This window comes from Manacus candei, unplaced genomic scaffold, assembly GCF_025592945.1.
Source record: "Manacus candei isolate 608988 ecotype Guabito, Panama unplaced genomic scaffold, ASM2559294v1 h1tg000017l, whole genome shotgun sequence".
Classification (NCBI taxonomy): Eukaryota; Metazoa; Chordata; class Aves; order Passeriformes; family Pipridae; genus Manacus; species Manacus candei.
Window position 1 is genome coordinate 32,610,378 of NW_026138065.1, and position 26,139 is coordinate 32,636,516.

The 26,139-nt window shown below is 37.4% G+C and overlaps 1 protein-coding gene across 10 annotated transcripts in view; it reads left to right on the plus strand.

The window, feature by feature from the left end:
• Positions 1-26,139, plus strand: part of WDPCP (WD repeat containing planar cell polarity effector) — a 148,244-nt gene that overhangs the window by 34,861 nt on the left and 87,244 nt on the right. For all 10 annotated transcript variants that reach the window (XR_007903967.1, XR_007903968.1, XM_051783646.1 and 7 more), the window contains 6 exons: positions 9,074-9,158; positions 10,817-10,861; positions 11,676-11,726; positions 14,186-14,256; positions 14,508-14,567; positions 23,152-23,266. Coding sequence is in view for 8 of the 10 variants with exons in the window: in XM_051783646.1 (XP_051639606.1) it covers positions 9,098-9,158; positions 10,817-10,861; positions 11,676-11,726; positions 14,186-14,256; positions 14,508-14,567; positions 23,152-23,266 (403 nt within the window). In the remaining 2 variants the exon portion in view is untranslated. The remainder of the gene's footprint in view (positions 1-9,073; positions 9,159-10,816; positions 10,862-11,675; positions 11,727-14,185; positions 14,257-14,507; positions 14,568-23,151; positions 23,267-26,139) is intronic.

Consider the following 26,139-nt stretch of genomic DNA (forward strand, 5'->3'; position numbering starts at 1 on the left):
TTGTATATGACCCCACTGCTCAACAGTTTCAAATGTAATTATGAAAATGTTTAAATGAATGCGTTTCTTCCTTCAAAGTTGTTTTCCCTAATGCATATCTGCATAATTAGAACACAACATAAACTGTACTGTAACATCACAATCAGGAATTAATTATTGTAACGTGAAATTTTCATTTTTTTTGTCTTTCCTAACTGCAAAGGTGAGTATGGCTTAAAATTGAAAAAATATTAGTCCTTTTCATAGAAACTTGTTTGAAGATCATAAAGGAGTACAAAAGAAGAAAAGCTTTTTGTTTGTGTTTGCAATCAAATCTTTCTTAAAAGGAAGTCTGACACACAGCCATTGTAGTTTTTTTACTATTACATTGAAAAAACCAAGATACAAGTCTCACTGGATTAACTAGAATTCAAGTATAGCTGAAAAAAAAATTAAAAATAAATGCTCTCAAACCAGAATCTCAATGAGCCTTGCAAAAGGCTATTCAAAGGTGATTTTCAAGTATTAGTGAAGCTTAATTTGTTGCTTGCCTAATTTATTGCCTGCATCTAAACAAATTAGGTCAACGTAAAATAGCTTCTGAAAATTTTTTAAATAACAGAACATTCTAGGAAAGAATGCAAAAAATACATTTAAAGATACTGTAGATCTAAAAATAATCTGTTTGTTCTAATAAGTTTATTCAACTCACACCATATACTCAGAAATACATTTCTGTTTTTAAAAGCAGCTTGCAAATTTGCAAGATTTTTTAATTAATTCAATGTGTTTATGAACATTCTTTTGAAAATTCTTTAAATACACACTCAGTGAACATGAAGTGTGTGAAATGGTAAAGGTGAGAGCTGTACAGTTCAGTGAGAAATTTGTTGGTACAGCACATAAACAAATGGAAAACTAAATAGATGTTCATGCTGTATTTTTAGTGCTACTCTTTGAGTTAAGTGACATCCATACAGATCTGGTTAGTTGTGTGATAGATGAATCTGAAGCACTGCATAAAAATATAGAAGAATCTTATTTGCTTAGGTGCAAGTATAGTTAAAATTCAGATTGAATTGTGGCTAACCCATTGCTTTGTACTTAACTGTTGTTCTGGTCACTGTTTATTTAATAGTAGCAGCCCATGCTGCAAGGCAGCTGATGAACTAAGATGCCTATGCATAGAGGCATAAATAGAAGGAAACAATTCAGATCTGCTGTCAGTAGTACTGCTGTAAACCCACTCATTTACACCATGAATTTCCAATGTGAACTGGTGTTCTGAGTTTAACCAATATAAACCTCCTTCCTTGCAAACAGGAGTCGCAACAATGGTAGGGCAGCAGAACAAGGACTTTTCCTGTGCTTGGATTATTTGCAGGTCCTTCTACCTCCTTTCTGCTTAGCTTGAAAAAAGAGAGATTTTGTTTCCTTCTCCTTTGACTGACAGTAAGAAATAACTGTTACGACCTTAATTTTATGACCTACTGACCTTTAGTATTGAAAAATTGGTTTATTTACAACAGAAATCACTATCTAAAAGAATGTCGAAGAACAGCTTGACATTTAGTACTTCTGTAATTGCCTTATGTCATGTGTCAGTACTGGATATCTATAGTTTGAATCACTTATCTGCTATCTGGTTTATATAAAGACCTTCAGGGTCTTTATCAAAATGTGTATATGAACTTTTCACTCTGTGAAGTAAAAACGCAGGTCAATTATATCTATTTTCTGTGACCTTCTTAACTTTTCACACCCACTATGTCTGAGAGTTGTTATAGATTGTAATACTTGCCTGCAGTATCAATTGGAGAATGGTTCCTAGCCTCATTGGTGTTGTCAGAGGTGTGGCTGATACATAAACTTAAGTGTCTTCTTGACAAATGGCATTACCTCCCTCAAATTAATTCTGCTTAAACGTTGTTAATCTTATTATCTGTTCAGTTAATCAATAGCTGTCTTTCGAAACACCAATAACATTTATTGGAAGTGTGTTTCTGAAGGTGAGAACAACAGTAGTGTGGCAGGAGAATTCAGTTTCTGACCCTGTCATCACCTACTTGGGTGACAACTCGGCAGAAACTGTGCCTTCAGTTTTGACACATGAACAAGCAATTTAGTCGCAACAAGTTACCCCCAAATAAATTTTCTGTAGTATTTCTCCATGTGTCCTTGAACTTCAGCACACTCTATCTAGTAGACAGAGTTTTTAGTTCAGAGCTCAGAGGATGAACTGGACAGCTGTCTCATCCAACAATTCCCATTCTGAATAATGGCCCTTGTGGCTTTTTTGCCAATTACGCAAGAAATAATTTTAATTGATATCAACTGGAGATAAAATGTTTGTTCTGTTTTACAGCATTTACAGATTTTCAATGTTCTTACTATGTGACAAATAGTCTTAATGTTCTTAAGGAGTTATATGTATATTTCATTAGTAAATATGTAAATAACCTAAAGTATGAAAACTCAGTAAATACAATTGTCATTGCAAAAAAAAAAAAAGGATTATTTGCAGACCCAGAAAACAATAAAACAAACTTCACAAAAAAATAATTCAATGGAACATGATACAACTTCACAGCATATGGGAATAAATTTACAGTGTATAATTTTCATGCCAGAATTCTCGAGTTATCAGATAATGTATTTCCTTTCCATGATTATTCTGCAAACCATACTTAGGCCTTTCTTACAATAGAAGTTTCACTGTGTATTTCGATACAGCTCTTGAGTGTTGTTCACCCATCTACAAAATAGTTTTCCTATTTAGATTGGGGGAGTTGGAATAATTAAAAGAATTTGCTTCATTCATGTGTTTGGCAAAAATATTCTGAGTCATCCAATTCCGAAGAAAGTAGCAAGAGTAAATATTTGCCTAGAGGTTCAGATTTATGATAATTTATCAACTTTTTATTTGTGTTAGTTGGAAATACACCAATATTGTAGTATGAATTATTATGCACTGAATAGATTTATAGAAGCATACCTGTATTTCTATTTCTTAAAGTCAGAGGTTGGTCTTAGTGACAGGGGATCTGATTTTCATTTATACTGCAAAATCTACACTTCTTTTCTCAGTGGAAAAGGGATTTAAAGGAGAAATAAATGAATATAAGGATAAAGCTCACTATGCTACTAAAGATAGCCAAGATCTCAGGTGGGGAGTTTCAGTCCCGGTAGTTGTGAGGAGGGGCTGGCCTAGGCTCAGAAAGAAGGTGAGAAGGATTCTGAGTTCGAAGAGTATCTAAGAAAAGGGAGGAAAAAGAAGATGAGCTCAAGCCTGCTTATAAAGGGGAAGGTGCCAAACTGCAGTGGTGATCTGGAAGCAGAGGCATGGGGGAGCCAACCCAGTGGAAAGAATGGGGACCACCAAAGCCAATTTTGCCGTTGCCATTACAGAAGAATTAATAACCCATTTGATTCAAATTTGATCAGGTCAGTCTTTTGCTTTATGTAGCCAAGGCATTTTTGATCTGATCTTGAATGACAGAATAGAATTCACCCTTGTGCTTAACCACAGTCTCACTGTAAATGAGACCCTGAACTGGATGCTGTTTGTAAAGCACTGAAGAGCTTCTGTTGATCTCAGACTTTGCCACTGCGAAGCAAAAAATGAAGATTAGAATCTCTACTTATCAGAAAATAAGGTTACGCTTTCTTTTAATAAAAGCAATCTGGATTCTGTGCCTGGTATGGGTCAACCCTGGATGTACATACAAACTGGGGAACTGCTGGAGAACAGCACTGCAAAAAGGGACCAGGTGGTCCTGGTTGATGGCAAGTTGAATATGAGTCAGTCATGCCCTGGCAGCCAGGAGGGCCAACCCTGTCTGTGGGCATCAGACAAAGCATCGCCAGCTGGTCAAGGGAGGTGATTGTCCTACTCTGCTCTGCACTGGGGTGGCCTCACCTGTCCAAAGGAAGGTCTCAAGGATGGTGAAGGGCCTAGAGAGGAAACCTTATGAGGAGTGTCTGAGGTCACTTGGTCTGTTCAGCCTGGAGAAGAAGAGACTGAGGGGAGACCTCATTGCAGTTACGACTTCCTTGAGAGGGGAAGAGGAGGGACAGGCACTGATCTCTTCTCTCTGGTGACCAGTGACAGGATCCAAGGGAAGGCCTGAAGTTATGTCAGGGAAAGTTTAGGCTGGATATTAGGAAAAGGTTTTTTACCCGGAGGCTGGTTGGGCACTGGAACAGGCTCCCCAAAGCAGCGGTCACATCACCAAGCCTGTCTGAGTTCAAGGAGTCTTTAGACAATACCTCAGGCAAATGATGTGATTCTTGGGCATGGTCCTGTGCAGGGCCAGAAGTTGGACTTCAGTGATCCTTGCAGGTCTCTTTCAACTCAGGATGTTCTATGACTGTGTGATTTTATGGAATAGGAGAACACAAAAGGATGCTCTGTGACAGTTCTTATAAAATAATTCCTGGTATTTTATTATTTGCCAAGAAATTCTGATACCACGTGAGTAGTGAAAATTGATTCTGCAGCATTTTCTTTTATTTGGGCCTTCTGTCCTATAATATCTGCCCAAATCCACATCTGAAGCACCTTTACTAGTATATGTACACTTGCCATTGCAGCAGCTCTGTAACTTTACCAAAGCATAGAGGGACCTGCTTTCTGACTGGCTTTGTATTTCACCTTGTTTCCACTCCTTAGGAGTGTATCCCAAACTACAGCAATATTTTGGAGGACATTGCCCTTATTTATTGCTCTTTCACTGGGAATGTTGTGTTTCTGGGAGCACGTTGGCCCACCTTCAATGGAATAGGTCATCAAATGCTGCCCTGGAGCCTGCAGTTTACTCTTAGAGGGGCATTTCAGACAGTATTGTCACACCAAGCCATGCTTCTGGCACATGAACTACAAAATTCAGATGGTCTGTTGTAGTCAGTATCTCCTTTTCTCTAGCTCTAGATTGCTCCTAGTATGTTTTCAGAGGTCATGTTCTTGGGATGCAGGAGCTGAGCATTGCCTTTCACAAGCACCCCACTCTCCCAGGTAACTATGGAAAGAGAAGAAATGCAGTATCACTGCCCCAAATCACTCAGGCAGTGCACAGTTTATAATTGTTTGTCATGACAGCGTCTCTATTGGAGGTGTCAGAAAGGACTCTGGATATCAATTTTGGCATTTGTTGAGGTTTCAGAGGGGCCAGGCAGTTATTTTCTGGATGATTTACTAAACTGAAGATTTTTTTCTTAAAACAATCAACACAGACACTGGCACAGGCTGACCATTGCAAAACATCTCCATTTGTCAGTAAGCTTTTGCAACCACTAAAATATCCCTGTTGTTCGTGATATTGTGAAAGCACACAGTTGGTATTGTGTGAGCCAGAAAAAGAACAGCTGGTAAATTCAATTCCAGTTTTACCTTAACAGTAGAGTTATTTCATCCCATTTTTTTCCTGATTCTAATCAGTTTTAAAGAGGGAAGGATGGAGTCCTTAAAGCTCAATGGGAGGAATTTTTATGTTTTCTTACCTACCTCTTGGCCATAGTGGGGCCCAACTTACGGAGTTGAAGGAACATTGTAAATTCTGAGAGGTACTTTTCAAATACAGAAAGGTCACTTTGTAGTCATCATCCTCATCCCCATTGTGCTGGAATATAATGATGTGGGAAATGGTGAGATGTAGTTGCATAACTCTGAAAGTTACCATGTATTCCTTCAAAAGGAACAAGAAAGAATAATTCCTCTGAACAAAATATTCAGACTTTACAATGCCATATTTTGTTACAGAAGCAAATTTTCTCTCTTTTTTTTTTTCCCCCTGTAGAGTATAACTAATCAGAAGGCATTTGAGATTAGAATTTGTTAGACTGGAGCAGTATTTTTGGGCAGATGTCCATTCTCACTGGCACAACAGTAACAAGCATTCCAATAATTAGCTGATTAGTGAGGGTTCAGAGTCCAAGGAAAGGGAGCAGAAAAAAAGCTAAACTTGAGATTATAATAATTGTCAAAATCTCTTCTCCCTTTTTAGGTACATTGAGAATTTTGCTTTGTCAGTGTGGAACTGAAGGGCCGTTCTTTAGAAGTCTTTGAGTTTTGACATTTTCTTACAAACTTTTTTTCCCCACATTTTTGAGGACAAATTTTTGAAAAGTACATGTCTTGCACACTGGGTATTTAGTGCTCACTTGAAAAATTACTTCTGTTTTTTTGGCAAGTTCCCTCCATGTGTCTAACAGTGAAAAAAATAAGGACTCGAAAATCATCTCTGATCTGTCAGTTGGGAAGGCACACAGCAGTATTATGTGAAGGCTTGGGAGGACACAACTGGAAATGCCCATGCAGCTTTGGAATAATTTGGGGAATTTATGTTAGGTTATCTGTCATACCAAAGTCTTCTAGTCTTAGCTTGTGTTTTGAGTTTGTGCAGTAAGATTTTAGGGGGGGGGGGGAGAGTCTACAGGGGTGGCTTCTGTGTGAAGTTGCTGGAAGCTTCCTCCATGTCCAACAGAGCCAAGGTCAGCCAGCTCCAGGACAGACCCAGCGCTGGCCAAGGCTGAGCCCATCAGTGATGGCAGTAACACCTCTGGGATAACGTATTTAAGAAGGGGGAAAAGTTACAGTGCGAGAGCAAATTGCAGCCAGAGAGAGGAGCGAGAATATGTGCAAGGAATAACCTTGTGAACACCAAGGCCAGGGAAGAAGGAGGGGGAGGAGGTGGTCCAGGCACTGAGCTGTCCCTACAGCCTGTGGTGCAGACCATGATAAGGCAGCTGGGTCCCTACAGCCCATGGAGGTCCACGGAGGGGCAGAGATCCACCTGCAGTCCATGAAGGAGCCCACACTCAAGCAGGGGGATGCCTTAAGGAGGCTGTGGCCCAATAGAAAGTCCATGCTGAAATGGGCTCCTGGCAGGATCTGTAGCCCCCTGGAGAGAGCAACCCACACTCAAGCAGGTTTGCTGGCAGGACTTGTGACCCCACACTAGAGCAGCCTATTCCTTATGGGGGAATAGGAATATTCCCATGAGGGGCCCACACTGTAGCAGTCTGTTCCTGAAGGACTGCACCCTGTGCAAGGGACCCACACTGGAGCAGGGGAGGAGTATGGAGTCCTCCCCTCAAGGAGGAAGGGGTGGCAAAGTGTGATGAAGTGACTGCAGCCCCCATTAACTGGGGGGAACAGGTACAGAAATCAAGAGTAAAGTTGAGCCCAGGAAGAAGAGAGGTGGGTAGAAGGTGTTCTTAAGATATGATTTTATTTGTCATTATCTTGCTCTGTTTTGTTTGGTGATAAATTAAACTGATTTCTTCAAGTCAGGTCTGTTTTGCCCATGTCAGTCAGTGATCTCTCCACATCCTTTTCTTTACCCACAGGCCTTTCATTATATTTTCTCTCCCCTGTCCCCCTCAACAGGGGAGTGAGGGCAGCTTTGGTGGGCACATGGTGTCCCATCAGGGTCACCCCCACCACACCTTGCTTCTGGGCAACGTGCCTTCTCTCCAGCTGAACAGATCATCTGCCACTCAAAGGTGTGTGAGGGTTTTTTTAAGTCAAGCCATGGTAGGATTTTGAGAAGGTCACTCAATTTAATGACTTCCTATTAGTGAGAGATTCTGATCTAGGATCTATGGGCCCTGGGGAATGCAAGTTTTGTTTCACTTGCTAAAGTAAGTAAGGAAAAAAAAGAGAAAATAAATAAAATTATAATGTATAGTCTTCTTTTACTTTAGTCCATATGGAAAAAGATGGGCTGCTGTCATCCATATTTATACCAAAATGGTTCCCATGTTCAACAGACTACCATGCTACTAATCTCCTTGCATTTTTTTTCCAAACCTCATTCTCACCCAAGATGAAGGTATATTTACTAGATCTGTGTTGTGAGCTTTCCTTTTTTTTTTTTTTTTTTGATAGAACTATGGGATTTAGTAAGTCAGCAAGACTTTTTGTACATTTGGGGATCAGTGGAAAGAAAATGCTATTTCCACTTGGTGCTATTTCAGTGGATTAGGCAGTACTTCAAAACATACACATTAGCTTGAGTGATAATGCCTCAAGGTCTCCCAGCTCTGCTGGGACCATGATAGCTTCCTTGATGCCACCTGAGATTCTTGCACATGTTTTTCTTCATGGCACTCTTGACACAAAGGTCTGGTACTCTATGTGATAGAAATTCTGCAATCATCTCGTAATTGATTCACTGTCTAAATGGCACTCATGGAAAGCAAATTAAGAGTCTACTTCAAAAAAGAAAAAAGTTCAAGCATAATACCACATTAACAGTGGTCCTAAAGTTGCATAAATACCACTGCTGAGTCCAGCTTTCAGTGGATCCTTGGGTTTGGAGAAAGTAGTGGAAGTCATTCATCTGATGGCCCACTGCAGAAAATCACTCAGGGAAGTCTACTGGGTACTGTGTCTTGGAATATTCCCAATTCTCCTTTGAAACACAAACATCCTCTGCTGGGAATAGTCAGATGGATTGTTTAAAGAAACATAGCAAACATTTAATAAGTAGCCAGTGTACATAATATTTCAACTCATATTCTATATACTTAACATTTGTTGTTTTGTCAGTTCTAATTGATTTATTCTAAGTGCTTTTTTTTTATTTGGGAAGACATCATTTGTTGGTTTTGGCACTATAACTAGTATCTGCAGATGTTGTGTTCAAAGCTGTTTCTTGACTATATTGACACTTCCCAATGTACAGCATTTAAAAAATTTGGCCTGACAGTCAAATTTTCCTATCTAAACCGGATATTTAAAGAGTGGTTCCACTTTTGCTTATGTCAAGGTAATAACTATACAGTAAAAATAGATTATAATGTGTATATAAGACGCATCAAGCACAAAATTATTTACTTTAGTAAGAGCAACACATTTAAAGAAATGTTGATTTGTGTCTGTGTCTGATGTGTATATAGACATATTCTATTTCTTATCCTATTCTTTCCCATGCATTATTCATTTTATTGTGGTCAAAAGCAACAGCTTACATACAACAAAATATTGTCAGTGCTAGGTTCTTCTAGCACTTAGTTTCCAAAATACCTGCAGTTTCACTGGTGGTAGAGGGTAATAAATTGGCTCATGAGGATTCTCTCCTTCTTTTCCCAGTGCTAAGGCCCCATATGTCACCAGATGTCCTTCTTCCTGACTGAGATGTTTCTGTGGTCTTTGAAGACCAACTTACGTATTAGAGGTGAGCTCTTACCTGTTACTAAAACAAAACATCAAAGCTTGTTGGTGAATGTTAAACTAATGTAAAATTCTGACTACTCAAATGAAATGTTTTTTTATACTTAAGGGAAAGAAAATTAGGCAGCAATATGGTGTTTGAACTTGGTCAGCTTCTTTGCTTATCTTGCCACAGAACTGGAACATCCTTTCAAGTAAAAAATGTTAAGATTATATTTAATTGAACGCATTTCTCTTCTCAGGAAGCCATAGTCTACTTGATTGTAAGGTTCAGTGTAATTTTGGGTGAATGATCTATAGTCAAGTGATTTGCAGAGGCATTGTGATTTGTACTCAATGGGCAAATAAGAAAATACTGTGTGTTCTGGGTGTTTTGCATAATTACTTGAAATTTTATACTTGTAAGGACATATTTATCTAATTAATTGATTGTTCCAGGAGACACGTGACTAATTACTAGTCATGTAGAAATTACCTTCATTCGTCTTGCCTTGCTATTGCTAAAATATAATACTGAAAAAACCCACTGGTTTATAAGTGGACCACATCAAAATATTATTTATGACAATACTTTTGCTGAAATATTATTTTGAATGATCAGTGGATATTCAGTTGAACACTATTATTCAAATATTGACTCAATATGCCTTTGACATCCCGTCTTTGTGTGAGAGCTGTTCTGTAACAACAAATAACATCAAAAAGTCAAAAGCTGTATTTCGTAGAAGTCTGATGGTTTAAATAAATCACAGTTGTGATTTATTGGAGTTAAAAGAGTGTGTTGCTGTGCCTATTTTCCACTTTTGACCTTCTTGCTTTCATTTATTCGTTGCCTAGAGACCTCGTTCAAAAATTCTGAGGCAGAAGGGAGGACTGCTGTCCTGGTTTAAAACCTGCCTGCCATTTCAGTGTCTTCCTACCTTCTTCCTCCATGTACGGAATTTCTCCCCATGGTATATCCATGTCTGAGTTTAGAGGGAGATGGATGCAGTGACAAGCTAATTATTTAAAAAAGATGCAGTGTAACACTGTCCTTTAGGTCTGCTCAGTGCATCTTGCCTTGGCACACCCAACTATTTACCTGTCAGCCACATCAGGAAGTGACTGGTGTGGTTGCAGGCCCAATGTAGCTGAAACATCCAAATTTCTTTGCCTTGGGAACCAGGTAGACGATATTACCTATAAATTAAGAATATTGGATCCTTTGAAAGAGCAGCTTTATGAGTTCATCAATCTTAAAAAAAATGCTGTTGTCTTTAACTCAGATGTGTCAGTCATTAGGAGACATTTTCAGTTATTCTAAGGTACACTTTTCACTGTGATCCCTACCTTTCCTTGTGAAAGAACACAAAATATGCTGATTAGGAAGGTGGTAAAAATACTTTTGCATGTTGGCAGCTGGAAGAGAATCAAAGCGTATGTGAAGGTAATGACAGCTCCAAATAAATTTGTCACATCCTTTTTCATGCCTTGCCTGCTGGTTCTTGGAAGTCCTAATGGTATTCAGGCTGTATGCTAGGGTTTTTTTCACCATTGCTTGTATTTTAATACCTGACACTGTTTCAGCTGGCAAAAGCTGAGATGCTGAACTTTGCTTGCTAAGTTGTGTTCTGTTTCTAGTGTCACATCCATAATGAAATGTATTAACATTTGTTTGTATAGATGAAGACATTGGGATCCACCAGTACTCTGAGAAGAAAGAACCAGGTAAAATATAAATAATCGTAAGTGAAACTAAACAAAACCTAAACACCAAAAATGCAACTTTGAATTTCTTGTTGATATATGTCTATTTCTATGGAGTAAGGAAGCACAGAAAAAGATACTCTCTCCCAATTTATGTCAGAGTATTTGAAAACTTTTTAAACCAGAGAAGAAAAAAAAAATTGGAAAAATATTCACTTTATGCCACTAGAAACGTCAGTGGGAAGTTATACTCTGAATTCTTATGTTTTTTAAGATATTCTCTGTTCTGTTCAGCCCAGCACATGCTGGGACCCCAGCAGAGGGCATCTCGAACGCGCCGCAGTGCCAGTCCGGCCTCGGCGCCCTGCCTGCTATCTGAAATGGCCATTTCAGAGAGAACGATCCATTTTCTTTATCTGATTAATCCTGTTAATCCTACAAGTTTCACCACGGGTCCAAAGGTCTGTCGGGCTGGAATTACCCCCTCTTTGGGTCCAGGGTAGCACAGTCATCCCTGTGGTCCACACTCTGCTGTCTGCGTGGCTCTGCCGGTAGACAGACGGACTCAGCCCGGTCCTGGGCTCAGTTGCAGCTCCCTTCACTATCTGATGAGACTGGGGGGCTCAGTAACACCAGCCCACCTGCTGGGCTCTGTAAGCCTTTCTTTCACTGCGAATTTAAGGTATCTCCCTTACAAGGTGAAAACATCGGGGCTGTCTTAATTTTTTCTGGTAAATTTCTGTGTTTTATCAAACTGTGTGCGTCCTCTAATATTAATATTTGCTGACAGCACTTGTAAGGATTATCATTCCTCTTTTCATCCTCTTTCCTTTAGCATCACAGATGAAGCACAGTTACTTAGAAGAGAAGCAAAAGCTAGCAGAATGTAAGGATATTTTCTGAGTTTCTTGTTTCAGTAAGGCCAAATTGTTAATTTGGATTACTGATGTCCCTGGAAAAGCATTAAAATAACCTCAGACTGCTTCTAATGTAACTTTCTGCACATGTCATCCAAGATAGATGGTCACAGAACTACACAGCACAAGACAATTGAAAATTTGTAATTATTCCTTCCTGGTATATTTGCAATCTGGTTTTTTTTTCTGTCACTGAGCATGGTAGCGTGTATTGCTTCTCAAATCCAGTGTCAAAAAGAATCACAAAAATAATCCAGATTTTTCCTTATGAAATTTTACTTAGCAGATGAGCAATAAACATTTTCCCAATCAGCTCTTGAATTGCAATACCAGCTGCCTTAAAACTGAAAATTATAACTTAAGTACTTTCAGGCAAAATCAAATTCCAGATTAATAATCAGCTGCCTTCATAGAATGCTTTTAGCTTTTAAACATTTACGCTGTTCCTGCATTACCTGGTTCAAATAATTTCAGTTCATATTACCACACAACAGTACTGTGGCAGTTAAAGATTTGTTTATATTTAGTACAATTTTTCTTTAGCTCAAGTTTTACAACTCCTGCATAGTTACTATTGCTCAGAGCATTCCTTAATGTTCGAACATTATTACATGACAACTCTGAAAAATCTAACTGGTTTTTTTTAGACAACTTCACCAAGGAATATCTGTGCTGTTACCAGAATGAAAATTTCCACGGAGTTGTGCACACATTCGAAGGCAAAATGTGTTCTGGAAGGATTAGTTCTTTGCAGCACCATTAGGTGTGTTTGGAGCAGGTCGAAGCCCCGCTGGGGATGGGTGTACAGGTTCATGCAGCCACGTGGTCGATCTACACCCACTGCAGAGGGTTGTGTGTCAGTGGGAATCAATAGAGCTCTGTGAAGGTGGGGAGGTGAGGAAGAGTTGCACACAGGGAGGAGCATCATAGGTTTACATCCCTTGTGCTCAGTGTGGCGTTACCTTACAGGCACTGCATGTCTGAAAGGAGAAGCAGGCCCGTTACATGCCAGCCCTGGCTGTTACGTGTTATACATGTGACAGGCAAAAGGAGCACAAGCTGCTGCACTTCACTGCTCTGAATACAGGGGTGCCCTTGGCACAAAGCCTGCATGGCACATTTTGGAAAAAGGAGCACTGGGGAACTTTATTCACAGCTGTTGATTTGTACAGATAGTTTGGTATCTGCACAGGCAATTTCCCATTTTGCATATGTGGATAAATATTCCAGTATTTATGAAGGCAACCACTGAAAATGTGATCTTACATGCCTAATTAATATTATCATAACAGTTACACCAACACTGGCCTCAGTCCAATAAAACACAAAGAGAAGTTGTATGCTGGTGTCCTCTTTTGTTGATATATGAAATCCTTCATTTTTTCACTCTATAGCACTCCTATTGTAAGCTCCTTTTTGCAGGGAGGTTTAAGCATAACTGCTAAGTCATTCAGTCTGGAAGTTGGCATACAAACTGACAGCCTGGAGCTCAAAACTTTTCATCAGGTTTCCTTTAAATAGGAACAGATTTTAAACAATGTGTTCTAGTTTCTCATGGTTTTTATTGTGCACTTATGAACAGAGAACTGCTCACTTTTAAATGAAGAAATTTCACAAGTTGTTAGAGCCTGATTCTCAGCCATGAAACAAGCCAATTACTGGCAACTCCAGAGGAAGCTTTGCCTCCTGGTTACTAGAATTAATGTATTAGGCCAGAATTTCCACAATAGTGTGCTGTACATTATTAAATTTGTTAAAGAACTTCAGCAGTCATGCAATTTCTTCTTTGCTTGACTTGGCAGATTCTTCAGACCAAATTTTCAAAAGCAAATCCTATAAATAACTATACTCTATAAGTTATGGCATTCACAATTGCCTGTTTTTAATACTTCTATATATGCATAAATTCATGCATATATATTTTGCAGACATGTTAGTGCCTGCTTTTTGAAACTAGGCAATGAAATGTTAGTTCAGAAGAATAGAATCTGTTTAGGATTTGATAACTTAAATCTGAGTTAACATACTGAACAGGAGACACTTTTTCGTTGCAAGCTGGGTAAGGTCCTGAGAGCTTTATGCATAATTACTGTGTGGAAGTCATGGTCAGTGTGGATAGAACATGCCAACTGTTCCTATGACTGAGCCTTCCAAAAGGAGATCCTTTGACAATAGAAACCACAGCCATTTCCTTCCAATGGTGGGTAAGTTTTACGCTTAAAGTCACTCCTAGGAATCCTAGTGTTGTGTTTCCACAGAAAAGGAAGCTCAACTTGAAGAACTTTTTAAATTATGTGTAAAAATGTTTGTACACATTCCCACACGTGCATACACACACACACACACATATATATATACATACAGTCACCTATATATACACATTTCTCTACCTTCTGCTTTTTTTTTTTTTTAAACTTTTATTTGACAGCCCGAGATTATCCTTGGATCCTGAAAAGCAAGAGAGCAGACAAACTGCGAGATGCACTCAAGGAGGTGGAGGTACGTTTCAGAAGGTTTCAAGTACAGCGACATCTAATCCGGTTTTTAGACCTCTTTCAACAGCTTTAGTTTTCATAAAGATCCAACTCTCCCAGTGATGATAAATGTGCTTTTGTCTGGTGGGCTGTTCTAAAACAGCTGCATCTTTGTGTGGAATGCCTCATCTGTAAACTTGAAAAATCAGAAGTCTGTTAACCGATAGTGACAATGCGTGCTGCCAACTCCACTCTCTGTTTTCTGTTGCCCTCTAGGACTTAATGCAAAACACTCCATGTGTGCTGAGCAAATGGAAGAACAAACATACCTGTCAGGTATTGTGTTATGCAGTGTTCAGTCAGTGGTGCCAAAACAGCCATCCAGTGATGGAAGCAGCAGTGTTAAAATGTTAACTAACACCAAAAATCATTGGGCTTTTTTTAATATATGGGCCTTTATTACCTAGATTGGGTTTATTTAAATTTCTACTCCGAAATACATGCCTGAAATAAAAATCTGGGGTTTATCAACACAAAAAATTACATTAAAGGGCCCTGATTGTGAGAGATGATGAGGATGATTATTGCTGCTGTTGTGTGTCGTTATTGTTATTATTACTCTTATTGTTTGGGGAAACTGAAAACATCCTCAGAATAGCAGACTGAGGGACCAGTTAAAATATATAGACGAGTCTGTGGAATATGACACATATAATCTGTGTTATATTATATTTTTATGTCTTAATTATTTTCATGTCTGTCACTGTTACTTTATTCTTGTGTAATATGGGAGGGAAACTGTAACTCTAAACCAACTAGATCATTAATCAAGTTATGGAATAGGAGATATTGTGACATGGGGCACACATACAGCTATGTTCTCTGGCTGTATGAGTTCCACATATTGTACAAGAAAAAACTTTTCACATCCTCATTACAACAGAGCAGTAGGACAGGTAGGAGAGCTGAACATGTGCTTTAGCTCCTTAGTCATGTGCTTCTTCTGAAAAACATATGTCATGAATTTTTTATGTTTATACAGCCTTCATGAGGAATTGCATCATATTTGAAACTGCTTGGCATGGGGAATACTTGTCAATATAACTGTTTCTAAAAAGAAGTTTTATCTTCTAACTTTTATGCTTTTTCAGTCTCATAATTTTTTCTTGTCATTCAAATAGCTCCAAATGTGGGCCAACAGAATGAATATTAAATATCTGAACATTATACAGCTAAAATTCCAGGAATGTCTTTAGGAATAGCAAAATGTTTAAATATTTGATATGCCAAATGGTATGTAGTCTTTTCACCTCAATAATAAAAATATTATTGTCTAAGCTACATTTGCCTATCAGATCTTACCCCTAGTTAATGTCTATCATTCGTGTACAGATTACATGTGAATGTTAATCTTCTACAGCGTATTTAAATATTAATTGTATGCTAATTTAGAGGATTCGTTTTTTCCTGTTATTATTGTTCTGATTAGGAAAGGAGTTTAGTTAAGAAATACTGAGTCAATTAGCTGTGAGTGTATTCATTTTCTTCCCAGTTTGCTGTCTCTTCATTTGCTTTCCCTGCCCATTCTTCCTTTATCACTTTCCTTCCCCTCCCATCTATCTGCATCCACCCTCATTCTTTACAAACACATACTTTGGAACAGTGAACTTCTTTCCAGAATGTGATCATTCTGCCTTCATCATATAACACCTTTGGTTGACTGTCAGTTCTGTATAAAATCCTTCTTTTTTTATTTTTTGACTTTGCATCCTCTAAGTAATTTCAGGCTTACATCAACATAAATGAGACAAATACAATTTTACTTATTTCTTGTACAAGATGGGAAAGAAAAGAGATGGGTGCTTTTATCTCAATATATTAGGTCTAGCTCTATATTGGGTTGAATAATGTAAAGGAGTAGTTTAATTAGTTGAGTATTTTTGGGGTTTCTGTAGGTGGTTTTCATGGCCAGAGTAGAAGTGATGGTGTAGGATATAACATAGCCAGAGTGAAAGTTATAGATAAAAATCACAGTCATTTCTCTGTCCTTAAATTCTCCTTTTGGTTTCTCAATTACAAAACAAAATATCTTTTTGCATAATAGTGGCTGATTATTGAAATCTCCAACAGGGCTTAGAATGTTTTGCTGAAACAATTGTGTTATTCCACTCTCTGTCTTCCTGAAAATAAGAGACCTCCAACAAATGAAAATAAAATAGAGAAAAATGAATCATTTGGAAGAGTCTAGAACAGAAAAGCTGTCTTCTATCAGTTTTGATGTCAGATGGTTTGTTTTTCTGCTCCTCATCTCTCTTTGAGCATTTTACAGCAATAATTGGACTGTCCCTTTTTGATGCAAATATTCTGAAGCCTCTGGAAAAGATGTTGTACATTTATTTTTTAATTTTATGTAGAATACTAATCAAATATTTCAGAAAGTGCTTACCATGTAATGGTGGGATCTGTGGCATAGCACCACTGTATTCACAGCCTCTTTTATATGGATACCAGAGCTAGTGGGAAGAGTCCAGTTTGCATTAACTTTCAAGGGTAATAGAAAGCAATGTGTCAAACAAACAGCATGAAGAGCATGTAGTGAATTACCCTGGTTGTCATAATTTTGATGTTTTGGGGTAAATTTGAGTATATGGTTTAATTACAGTATCTTTTTTTTTTTTAGCTCTTTGGTTTTAGTAGCAATACATTGTCAAATAAACTCATGTATAGAAATTTAAGTATTGAACTCAACAGCCATCATATTTTTCAATAAATGTTCTTTGTATTTGAATCTGCCATATCTGTACCTGAACCAGGAATAATACTCTTTGTATTGTAATAACAATGTGCCATCCAAAAACTCTGTGGCTGCTGAACCTTGAGCAAGACAGAACAAATGGAAAGAAATCTAAAGGGTGATACAATGATAACAAGGCTATCCTTTAAAAGAGTAGTAGGATTTCCCTCAGATTTTGTGAAAAACAAAGGAGTGCTGCTAGTGTGCCTTCTGTAACCTAAACATCAATATTCCTAATCCCTCACTGCTTCCTCCAACACTTCCATCTTAAAACTAGCCCACAGGCAAAAATTGGGGGCTATAATTTTACATATGCATCTGCTAAAAATAAATGTGCTGTCACACTAACCAAATGACCAATTAGACTTCATGCATATGTCTCAGTGAGAAATCTTGTCTATGACATGAATGTATTTCTCAAAGTTGGCTTTTCTATAGGAGTTTGCCTAGAATGACCGTAACGTTGGCCCAGCTTTCTACCTTTCTGTTCATTTTATGCATCAAAATCTCTCCTATTACTTTTTTTTTTGTACAATCAGTGCACTAGAAGTTTCACATTTGCTTCCTTGTCCGTTGCCAAAAAAAAAAAAAATCCATTGACCTTTATTTTTGCAGTGCTAAGTACACATTCTAGTATTGCTTAGGGCTTCTGAAATGGATGATGTGCCAGTTCATGTAAACATAACCTAGACAGTACAGGGACTTTTGTCAAGGAGCTTGCTCTCATATTTAAAAGAGCTTAGTTGAGTCCTAAAGGGCTGAGGTCTTCTCTTTAGCTCTGTTCCAATAGGATCTGAACCCACACCATTTCTGTATGGTACTTCTGACCCCCAACTTTGATGACCTGTGTTGAGTTGCTGAAATAATCCTATAATCTTCAGTTAGCTGATGTCAAAGGAAAATAAATAGACCATAGAAGAAGGATGATGGGAAAAAGACAAGAAGTCTTTACAATAAGATGCCACTGTGCTCCTCAGCTTTCCCTACTGAGGAGTAATAACCTAAGGAATTAATTTTATCAGTATTGTTGAGTTTACTCAGCTCAGCCCTGGCTGCTTCCCTTCTTCTTGGTCTCCTTCTCTAATTCTTTGGAATGCTTTTAAGTTTTGCCACAAAATCATGAAATCTTCCTATGAAATTATGCCATTGGTTCAGTTTGGTTTTACAATATAAGGCAGTAAAAATTAATGAAGTCTAGCCAAAACATTTGATTTCCAACTTTTTTTTAGTTTTACATTTGCATTACGGTGTTGAATTAAACACATGCCAACACTGTTATACATTTTATTGAATCAGAGCCAAGCACTAGCTATGAATCATATCTATTACCTGCTAATGAAAAAGATTTATGTATTCTTTGCTAAATTGTTTTGATTTCATTTAATTGTGCATGTGTTGCAATTTACATATGCATATAAATGGTTTTTCTGTTGCCATCACTGGCATACTTAGAACTGGATTCTGAATTGAGATCCACAGCAGTGTTTTCTGACATGGCCTGTTCTATCACCTACAATGCCCATAAGCAAAGTGATTTAGCAAGCTATGTGGTGACACAGAGCAGCACATTTGATATCAAAATCAAGTCATTCTGGCTAGAACACATGAGCAGCTAGCACCCATCACCAGTTACTGAGGGGAGCACTGCCCTCATATTAAATTCTTTTGGTTGCTTTTGATCACAACCATAAATGTCTTGTGTGGTTTTAGATATTTGGAGCTAGAAGTACAAATGCATTGATTATTGTGAAACAGTAACGTGTAACAACAATAACTTCATCTGTAATAAGGCATGCAACACAGTAATTATGGTGGAGTGGCTAAGAAAGCAATCTGGAATGAAGAGGTGGGGAAAAACCCTGGGAACCTGCTTGAACAAGAAATGCTTTGCAATTCTCTTCTCCTTTTGCATATTCCTTTGTCAGTTGGACTCTGTAAGAGAAAACAGTTTGCAGCAATATTTTTTACAGGCGTTATTTTCCTTCTCTTCCAATTTTAATCAGATAGAAGCAAATCCTGGCTTTGCTCCGCAGGTATCTTTTTAGGTAGAAGGGCTGATAAACAGCTAAGCTGCATGAATGAGGAGGCAAGAGCTAAGGTTTCTGAGGGTAAAGGAATCCACTTAAGTACATGCTTAAGTTCTACTAAACTCCGTAAGTCATGAACCAGTACTTAAGTCCTTTGCTTAATAAAAACTAACGCAAATATATATTAGACCACATTGCTATTGAGGAAGGGAAGGGCTAAGTCTTCCCCTGAGTATCCTCAGCTCCTTCTTATGTCTATCTTGCTCATTGGAGGACGATTTTTGGCACATAAAGTACATAATCCCTTCTATCAAAGTCTTCACATTCAATCCTTGGTAATACTGATATTGTGGCCCTTCCTTCCCAGCATGTAGAATGACCACATGCCCAAACATTTCACTCAGACTACATTCAAGTACAAAGGCTCTGCCTATTCTTCCAATAGTTATGAAGTTGTGTTTTCATATTTTGTTTAGGAACACCTGGAGACTGTTTAAGTTGTAGAGATTACTCTTCTGATTTTATTTTTCCCATCACAGTACTTCAATCTGAAAAATTTATGATGTGTTTCATTATTGTGAATTTCCTTCCCTAATTTAATATCTGTTAGATGGAATGATTTAGTGCCTAGTGTAAATAAAGCCTCTTACATTCGCTTTTATTCCTCAGAAATGATGGGCAGTTCCCTTGAGCAGTACTTTTTGGAGCTGAATCACTTTTTATCTGTGTTCAAGCCAAGTTTGCAATCTTCCCTGTTTGCTTTATATTCATTTGTACTTATGATTGGACTGCTCCCATCCACCAAAATGTGAGCTTAACTATACAAGCTTACGTGTACCAGCACTTAACCCTTGTTATCATGTAACAGTCTTTGCATAGACTACACTGTGAGAAACAAATTGAAATAGTGTTTTCAATTTGAGCACATAAAAATTTTCTCTGTTACAGAATATTTTTGACCAAAGATAGTCTAGAATCATAGAACCATTTAAGGTGGAAAGGACCACTGAGGTCGAGTCCAGCTGTTAACCTAACAGTACCAAGTTCATCACTAAAGCATGTCCTTAAGTGCCACGTCTGCATGTCTTTAATACTTCCAGAGGTGGTGACTCCACCCCTGCCCTGCTCTCTTTAAGTACCTGCTTGTATTTCGTGGTAAACTTTAGGAACTAATTTTTAAAAATCCTCAGTTCTAATCCAAAACATTTTTAAAGGAAGATGGATTAAATACTAACCTTAAATGGCCATATAGGGTGAAAGGGCTCTCATTTACTTTTTAAATTTAGACTCTGAAGTTCCTAGAAGAATGAACTTAAACCTATGGAGCAAAGGTGTGTTACCAGTCATGGTAAGTTAATAGAGTAAAAATTTGTTAAAGTAAAATTTAAGTTTTTCCCAGATTTCTCAAACTTCTGAGGAGTGTAATGGGAAAAAATGTTTTACTGTAAAATGAAAAGAAAGAGGGAACGCAATGGGAAAAATAGTAAAAGCCATGAAAATTACACTATTTTTACCTTCTTTCTGTCATTCTATCATGTCATGTTGATAACATAAAGATCTATGCGATGTTGAAAATCCATAGCATTGGTTTAATGACTAGTTTCATAGATGTAAAGCAAAGCACACCCATTAGCACAATATCTTATGTTTATATAAATGTCTTGTCATCAAACACTGGAGCAGTTTTCATTAATTTTTATTCTAACTCTGTAACAGGTATGATCTATGCCATTACCAGGAAATTAATATATAGAAATAAAGTGAATTTACACCCTGAGTTTAAAAATGCTAACCTTACTTGATGCACTCAGGCCAGGAGTTTGCAAGCACATCTGTACACAGGGTAGTGGATGGACGTGTCAGCAGAATGACAAGCATGTGGCCTCATTCCATAATGCAGTCAGTCAAGATCCTTAACCATCAAAACACATTTTTTCCTGTTTGGCCTCCCCTCTTTACCTGGTTGGGTGGTGTGTTTCCCTACTCTATCAGGTAAACCTGGAGGCTACCAACAGAGTTCTGATTCACAGTGGGTTTTCTCCCAGGTTAACTCCAGTTTGTTTTCCTTGCTCCCTGCAAGAACAGGAAGCCTAGGAACAACCTACCAGTATAGTAACACTTTCTGAGGGAAGGACGTAGCTCCCAAGCAAAGGTGCTGTGGAATAAACGTATTGGAGAGTTTATTTGTGTGATTGCACCATCTCTTCTGTTGGCACATAACGCTGAAAGTTTTGGGGTGTTTTACTCTTCTCTATCAGGCTAATATGCATTCAGTTACTTAGAACTGAGCTTTCTAGAGTACGTAATTTTTCTTGATCATTGCTTACATCGCAGTTTGGCAACTTCTGGGTTCCAGCCCTCACTTTTTCAGCTGGGTTTTTCGGACATTTGTAGCTAGCAGTAGTCAAACTTTGCTGGACTTCACATTACCACGTTGGAAATAAATTGTGATTTTATCTACTCTAACTTCAACATAAGGACAAATTGAAGTTTTGAAAGATTGTAATAAAAGCTGCATGAGTGTAACCGTGTCTAACATTTTTACTAGGACAAAACCTTAAAGGACATCTGTCATCGCAGGGAATATTGAAACATTGACTATATATATTTATCAAGTGAATGCATGATTAGATTTTGGCAGGATGGAGGCTGATCATTTTGTTCTTAAAAATTCATTTCACATCACACATTTTTTTTTGTTTCTATTTCACACATCACTAGAGTTTATTTTCAAAAAATGTTGGTTAAAGATATTAGTCAGGGCAAGAAGATAATTTATTTAAATACACTTGTTCTGTTCTGTGCTATGGAGAGCACAGAGCTGTAGTAATATAGCAAAATATGCATAACTGAGAGTTTCTGTAACTTAATTATCAGGAACAGGGCATTGCACAAGGGGCAAGCTCAATTAGATAACTACATTCCTGTCCCTCATACTTTTTACTTATTATATAATCCAGTGGATCTCACTGCAAGAAAGTTCTAAAAATTATATTGCAAACATATTTGTCTCATATCTCCAACATAGAACAAAAAGGGATTTTTTTTTCCTTCCAAATTCTCCTACAAGAGCAAGTATTTCTCTAGTAGTTAATTTTTTTAAAAAGCACAGAGGTTTCTTTAAAAATCTGCTGTTAGGTAGAAGAAAGAGCTGGAGTCCAAGATTCCTGGCCTTTGGTGAGCCCTCTGGACTTGTCTGCAACAGTCTTTCCATTGAGGATTTCTGTTATGGGTTTTATTTTCTGATTTCCTTTGCTGTAATAGTTGCATTCAGAAAATAACTAATGGTTTTATTATGCAAAAATAAACGTTTTTCATAACCCCTCCCACTGAGAATTCTCTCTCTCATACAAGATAAGGCATCAGAAGGACCTGATAAATACTGTGACTTAGTCTTCAAGATTATATGTACCATTTAATTTAAATTAATTACACAGAATTATTCTATTAGCTCTGAAATAACCCTCTGACTATACTGTCCAACAGCTTAAATTCTTTCTTTCTTTCATCTATAACCTTATGTTGAGGAGTGACTGGGATTTATTGGGAGCTCACAACTATCTCTATGGTAGGGCATCATTATTTAAGTTAAACAGTATATGAATGATCAGAAATAACAAGGATAGCAAAAAGGTGCTGGTTTTAATCTGTGATAATAATACAAAATTACATTAAACTCTACTTTATATATTTTTTCATGCAGGCTGTGCAGTTATTTTATATAGAAAAGATCAGATCCATGGGTGATAGAGTGATCAGTGTCATTCCTTCCCTCACTCAGGACAGAATTTTGATCTCCATTTTTAACGAACTAATTTACTACATGTTATGTAATATTTGGGGACTTAGCATGCTGCTTCTTCAAGCGTTCAGCAATTGTAATTCTCGTACCCATGTAATTCAGTGTGGTGTTACATCTCTCTCTTCCGTTGAAAGAGCTTTCAAAGTCATTATAAGACATCTTCACGTCAATGATAATTCATTTTTGCAATTTTGAAAATTAGGTTACTACATAAAGGACGGGGGATAATATGTACCTTGGAACGTTTCGCTTTATTAATGATTTTTGATGTCTTGTTTTCTCGCTCTTTGGATTTAGCTCCTCTTTCACTCAGGTGTCTTGGTGTCCCTAAGCCTTTCTGGGCCACAGCTGGAGAAAGTGGTGATTGACAGGACCCTGGTGGGGAAGCTCATCTCCGACACCATCAGTGATGGTAATTACACCCATGTGCAAATCAATTGCCTACATTAACAATAGACTAGAGAAATACTATGTCAACAGGTAGACTAATTATTGCCACTGGGGACTTGCAAACACAACAAGTAATTGCATGTAATGCCATAGTTACAACCCTCAGGACTAAGAACACTTTAAGAATAATTTTTAACATCAAAGTTTTCAGGCTTGTCAAATGCTGCGTGGGTTTCTAAAATTCAGTTTCTTGCACATTGTAACCACTGTGAACATGCCATTTGAACTCGTCGTGTTTATTTTGTTAAGTGGGAAAAAGGGACAGAACCAAACATTGGCCAATTGATTAATTACATGGGATAGTTATTATTAAAGTTATTATTAAAAAAGGCTGGGTAAGATTAGTTATGTGGAGGTATTCTGATTTAATTTCTAAAAATCCAGAGTCTCACTATTGTTATGAACTAGTGACTGCTAAAAATAAAGTTTTCACTTAATGCAGAAGAAAACTTACAAAAACATGCCTGTTTTCTGTACCTTTATAATATGACTACCATATCATTGAGAAATCAATCAGGTATCTTGGCTTCTGCACAAGCAAGAATATGAAATTTTAATGCGAGCCCTATTACACGTGAATTATCTTCCAAACTCTTTAAAAGTAGTCCCACATTATATCCTTCTGGTAAGATTTTGTGCTTAATTCAGGTTTGATCTTTAATGATTTATTTTCCTCCATACCCAGGCACCTATTGAATGTTGGCCTGGTTCTTTAAGAAACCTACAGTACTGTGTCCCTCTGATCTTTTCTTATCAATGTATTGTAGTTTAGTCATGAAAATTAACATTATTATGTTTGTAGAATCTTTATTTATAAGAAAATTTAACCCTAGCCTCATTTTTTATCAACTAATTACACAAAGAGCATAGAACACATTTACTTTCTTGATTCCTTTTTTTCCACTCTTCAATTAAGTTACTGGATTCCATCTCCAATATTTTACCCTCAGTTTCCAGAGGGAAAATATCATACTTTCAGGTGACAAAAAGTAGGAAAGCATGGAAGCTAAGGTTATACCCAAATTGAATTTGTTTGTAGAAATTATTTGGAATACTCTGTCTTTAAGAAAAATTAAAAATTAAATTATATGTATCATGCCTTACCTTGGCTTAATATGTCATAGAAATACAAATATTTGTCTAAAAAATACTGCTAACTAAAAAAGCTTACAACTAAAAAAATAATAAAGCAATAAATATGCTTTCCTACGTTTATACCACTGTATTTATTATATAGACAACATTGTATAATAGTTTGTCCTTATTTTCACTTTTTCAAGATTTTCCTAAACTTTCATGTTCACTAATACCCATGTCCAGAGGTGAAATAAAACTGCCTCTGTTCCACTAAAGCAAACCACCCAATAACTCATTGCAATTCAGTTTTTACTTTCATGAACAACAAAAGATACTTTTATTACCCAAACAAATAGTGTTCAAAATACAAATTTTTATACTTAACTATTCCTATGTGAGAACCACAACATAATGTTGTCCCAGAGGAAATTCACTTTAATTCAAAAAAACTGCACATCTTTCAAAATCTGATTTGGAATTGGGCTTGTGATTATCAAGTTGGCCAAAAGAAATTCTATATTTAGTACAAGAGCCCTGTATAAAAATAATATTTCTTACTTTAGCAACTGCGTATACATAGAAATGGATAAGGATCACAATCTGCCAAAATTACTTATGAAATGTTATAATTCTAATTTGAAGTAGCATGTCCTCTTAACATTTGGAATAAAGGTCAGGTTGTGTGCACAAAATACAGAATTAATACTGCTTTTGTAGTGCTCCTGCATCTAATAAAGTCCTCCTGGTTCTGATTATTTGTAGGCAAAATTTCATCAGCATCTGAGGTGTGCTGTGGCTCATCTTTGATGTAAACTGTGTCTGTGAGGGCATCAAAATATTTTAACTGTGTGCATACATATTGAGGATACCACACTCAGTGGTTTTCAATTTTCATGTGTGTGCAGGATCTCAATTATGGCACTGAGTTACAGATCTCAGTTATAGTCAGATACTTTATCACCTTTTTTTTTTCCCACCAAAAAAAGCTAGAGTTAATGTTACATTTCAAAGGCAATTATTTGGCTTTAGACTCTACCCTTTAGCATTTGCATACCAGATACTTCAGAGTTGTGCCAGGACATGGCTGTTGGAAAATGCAAGTGGTTATAAATCAGACTAAATCAAAGCAAAGCTGACTAGCCAGTTTTCCATGCTTCCATGTGAGACTGAACTGTCAATCTACTTAAGGATATGCAAAATTTAGATTTAAGAATCTGGGATATTAGTAGCAAGTGCTTTTTTAAGTTTGTTTTTCAGAGATTGTTCCACAGGGTTCTGTCTGTTTGTTTTTAAATCCAGATCCACTTTATTTGGCATTTTCTTTTTAACAGAGGTTTCTGAGTTTGCAGTCTGAACACAGCTTGCTAGCTTTACTTTAAACATGTTTCTCATCAATTATTCCTCGGTGATCTGGTAGTAGTTACCCCAATGACTCACTTCGTACTCACACATCTCTTTAAATGTGGGTGCTGCTTGAATAACTGGGAAAATAACTTGGGAAAAATCCTAGATACTATTTTCTAAGTAATTTTCATTGACAGATTTGTTAATCACTTTTGTATTGAACTATTTTGGTCTAACACCCCCTTATGATAGCAGCAGGGATTCCACTGTGCTTTTCCAGACTCCAAGGGAGTCTGTTCCATCTGGGTTATTTGTGTTGTTTGGGTACCCCCACATGTGAAGCTTTCATCAAATTCATAACCCCCCTAAAGCAGAATCCTGTATGTCTGCAGCAGCACCAGGAACCTTACAGTG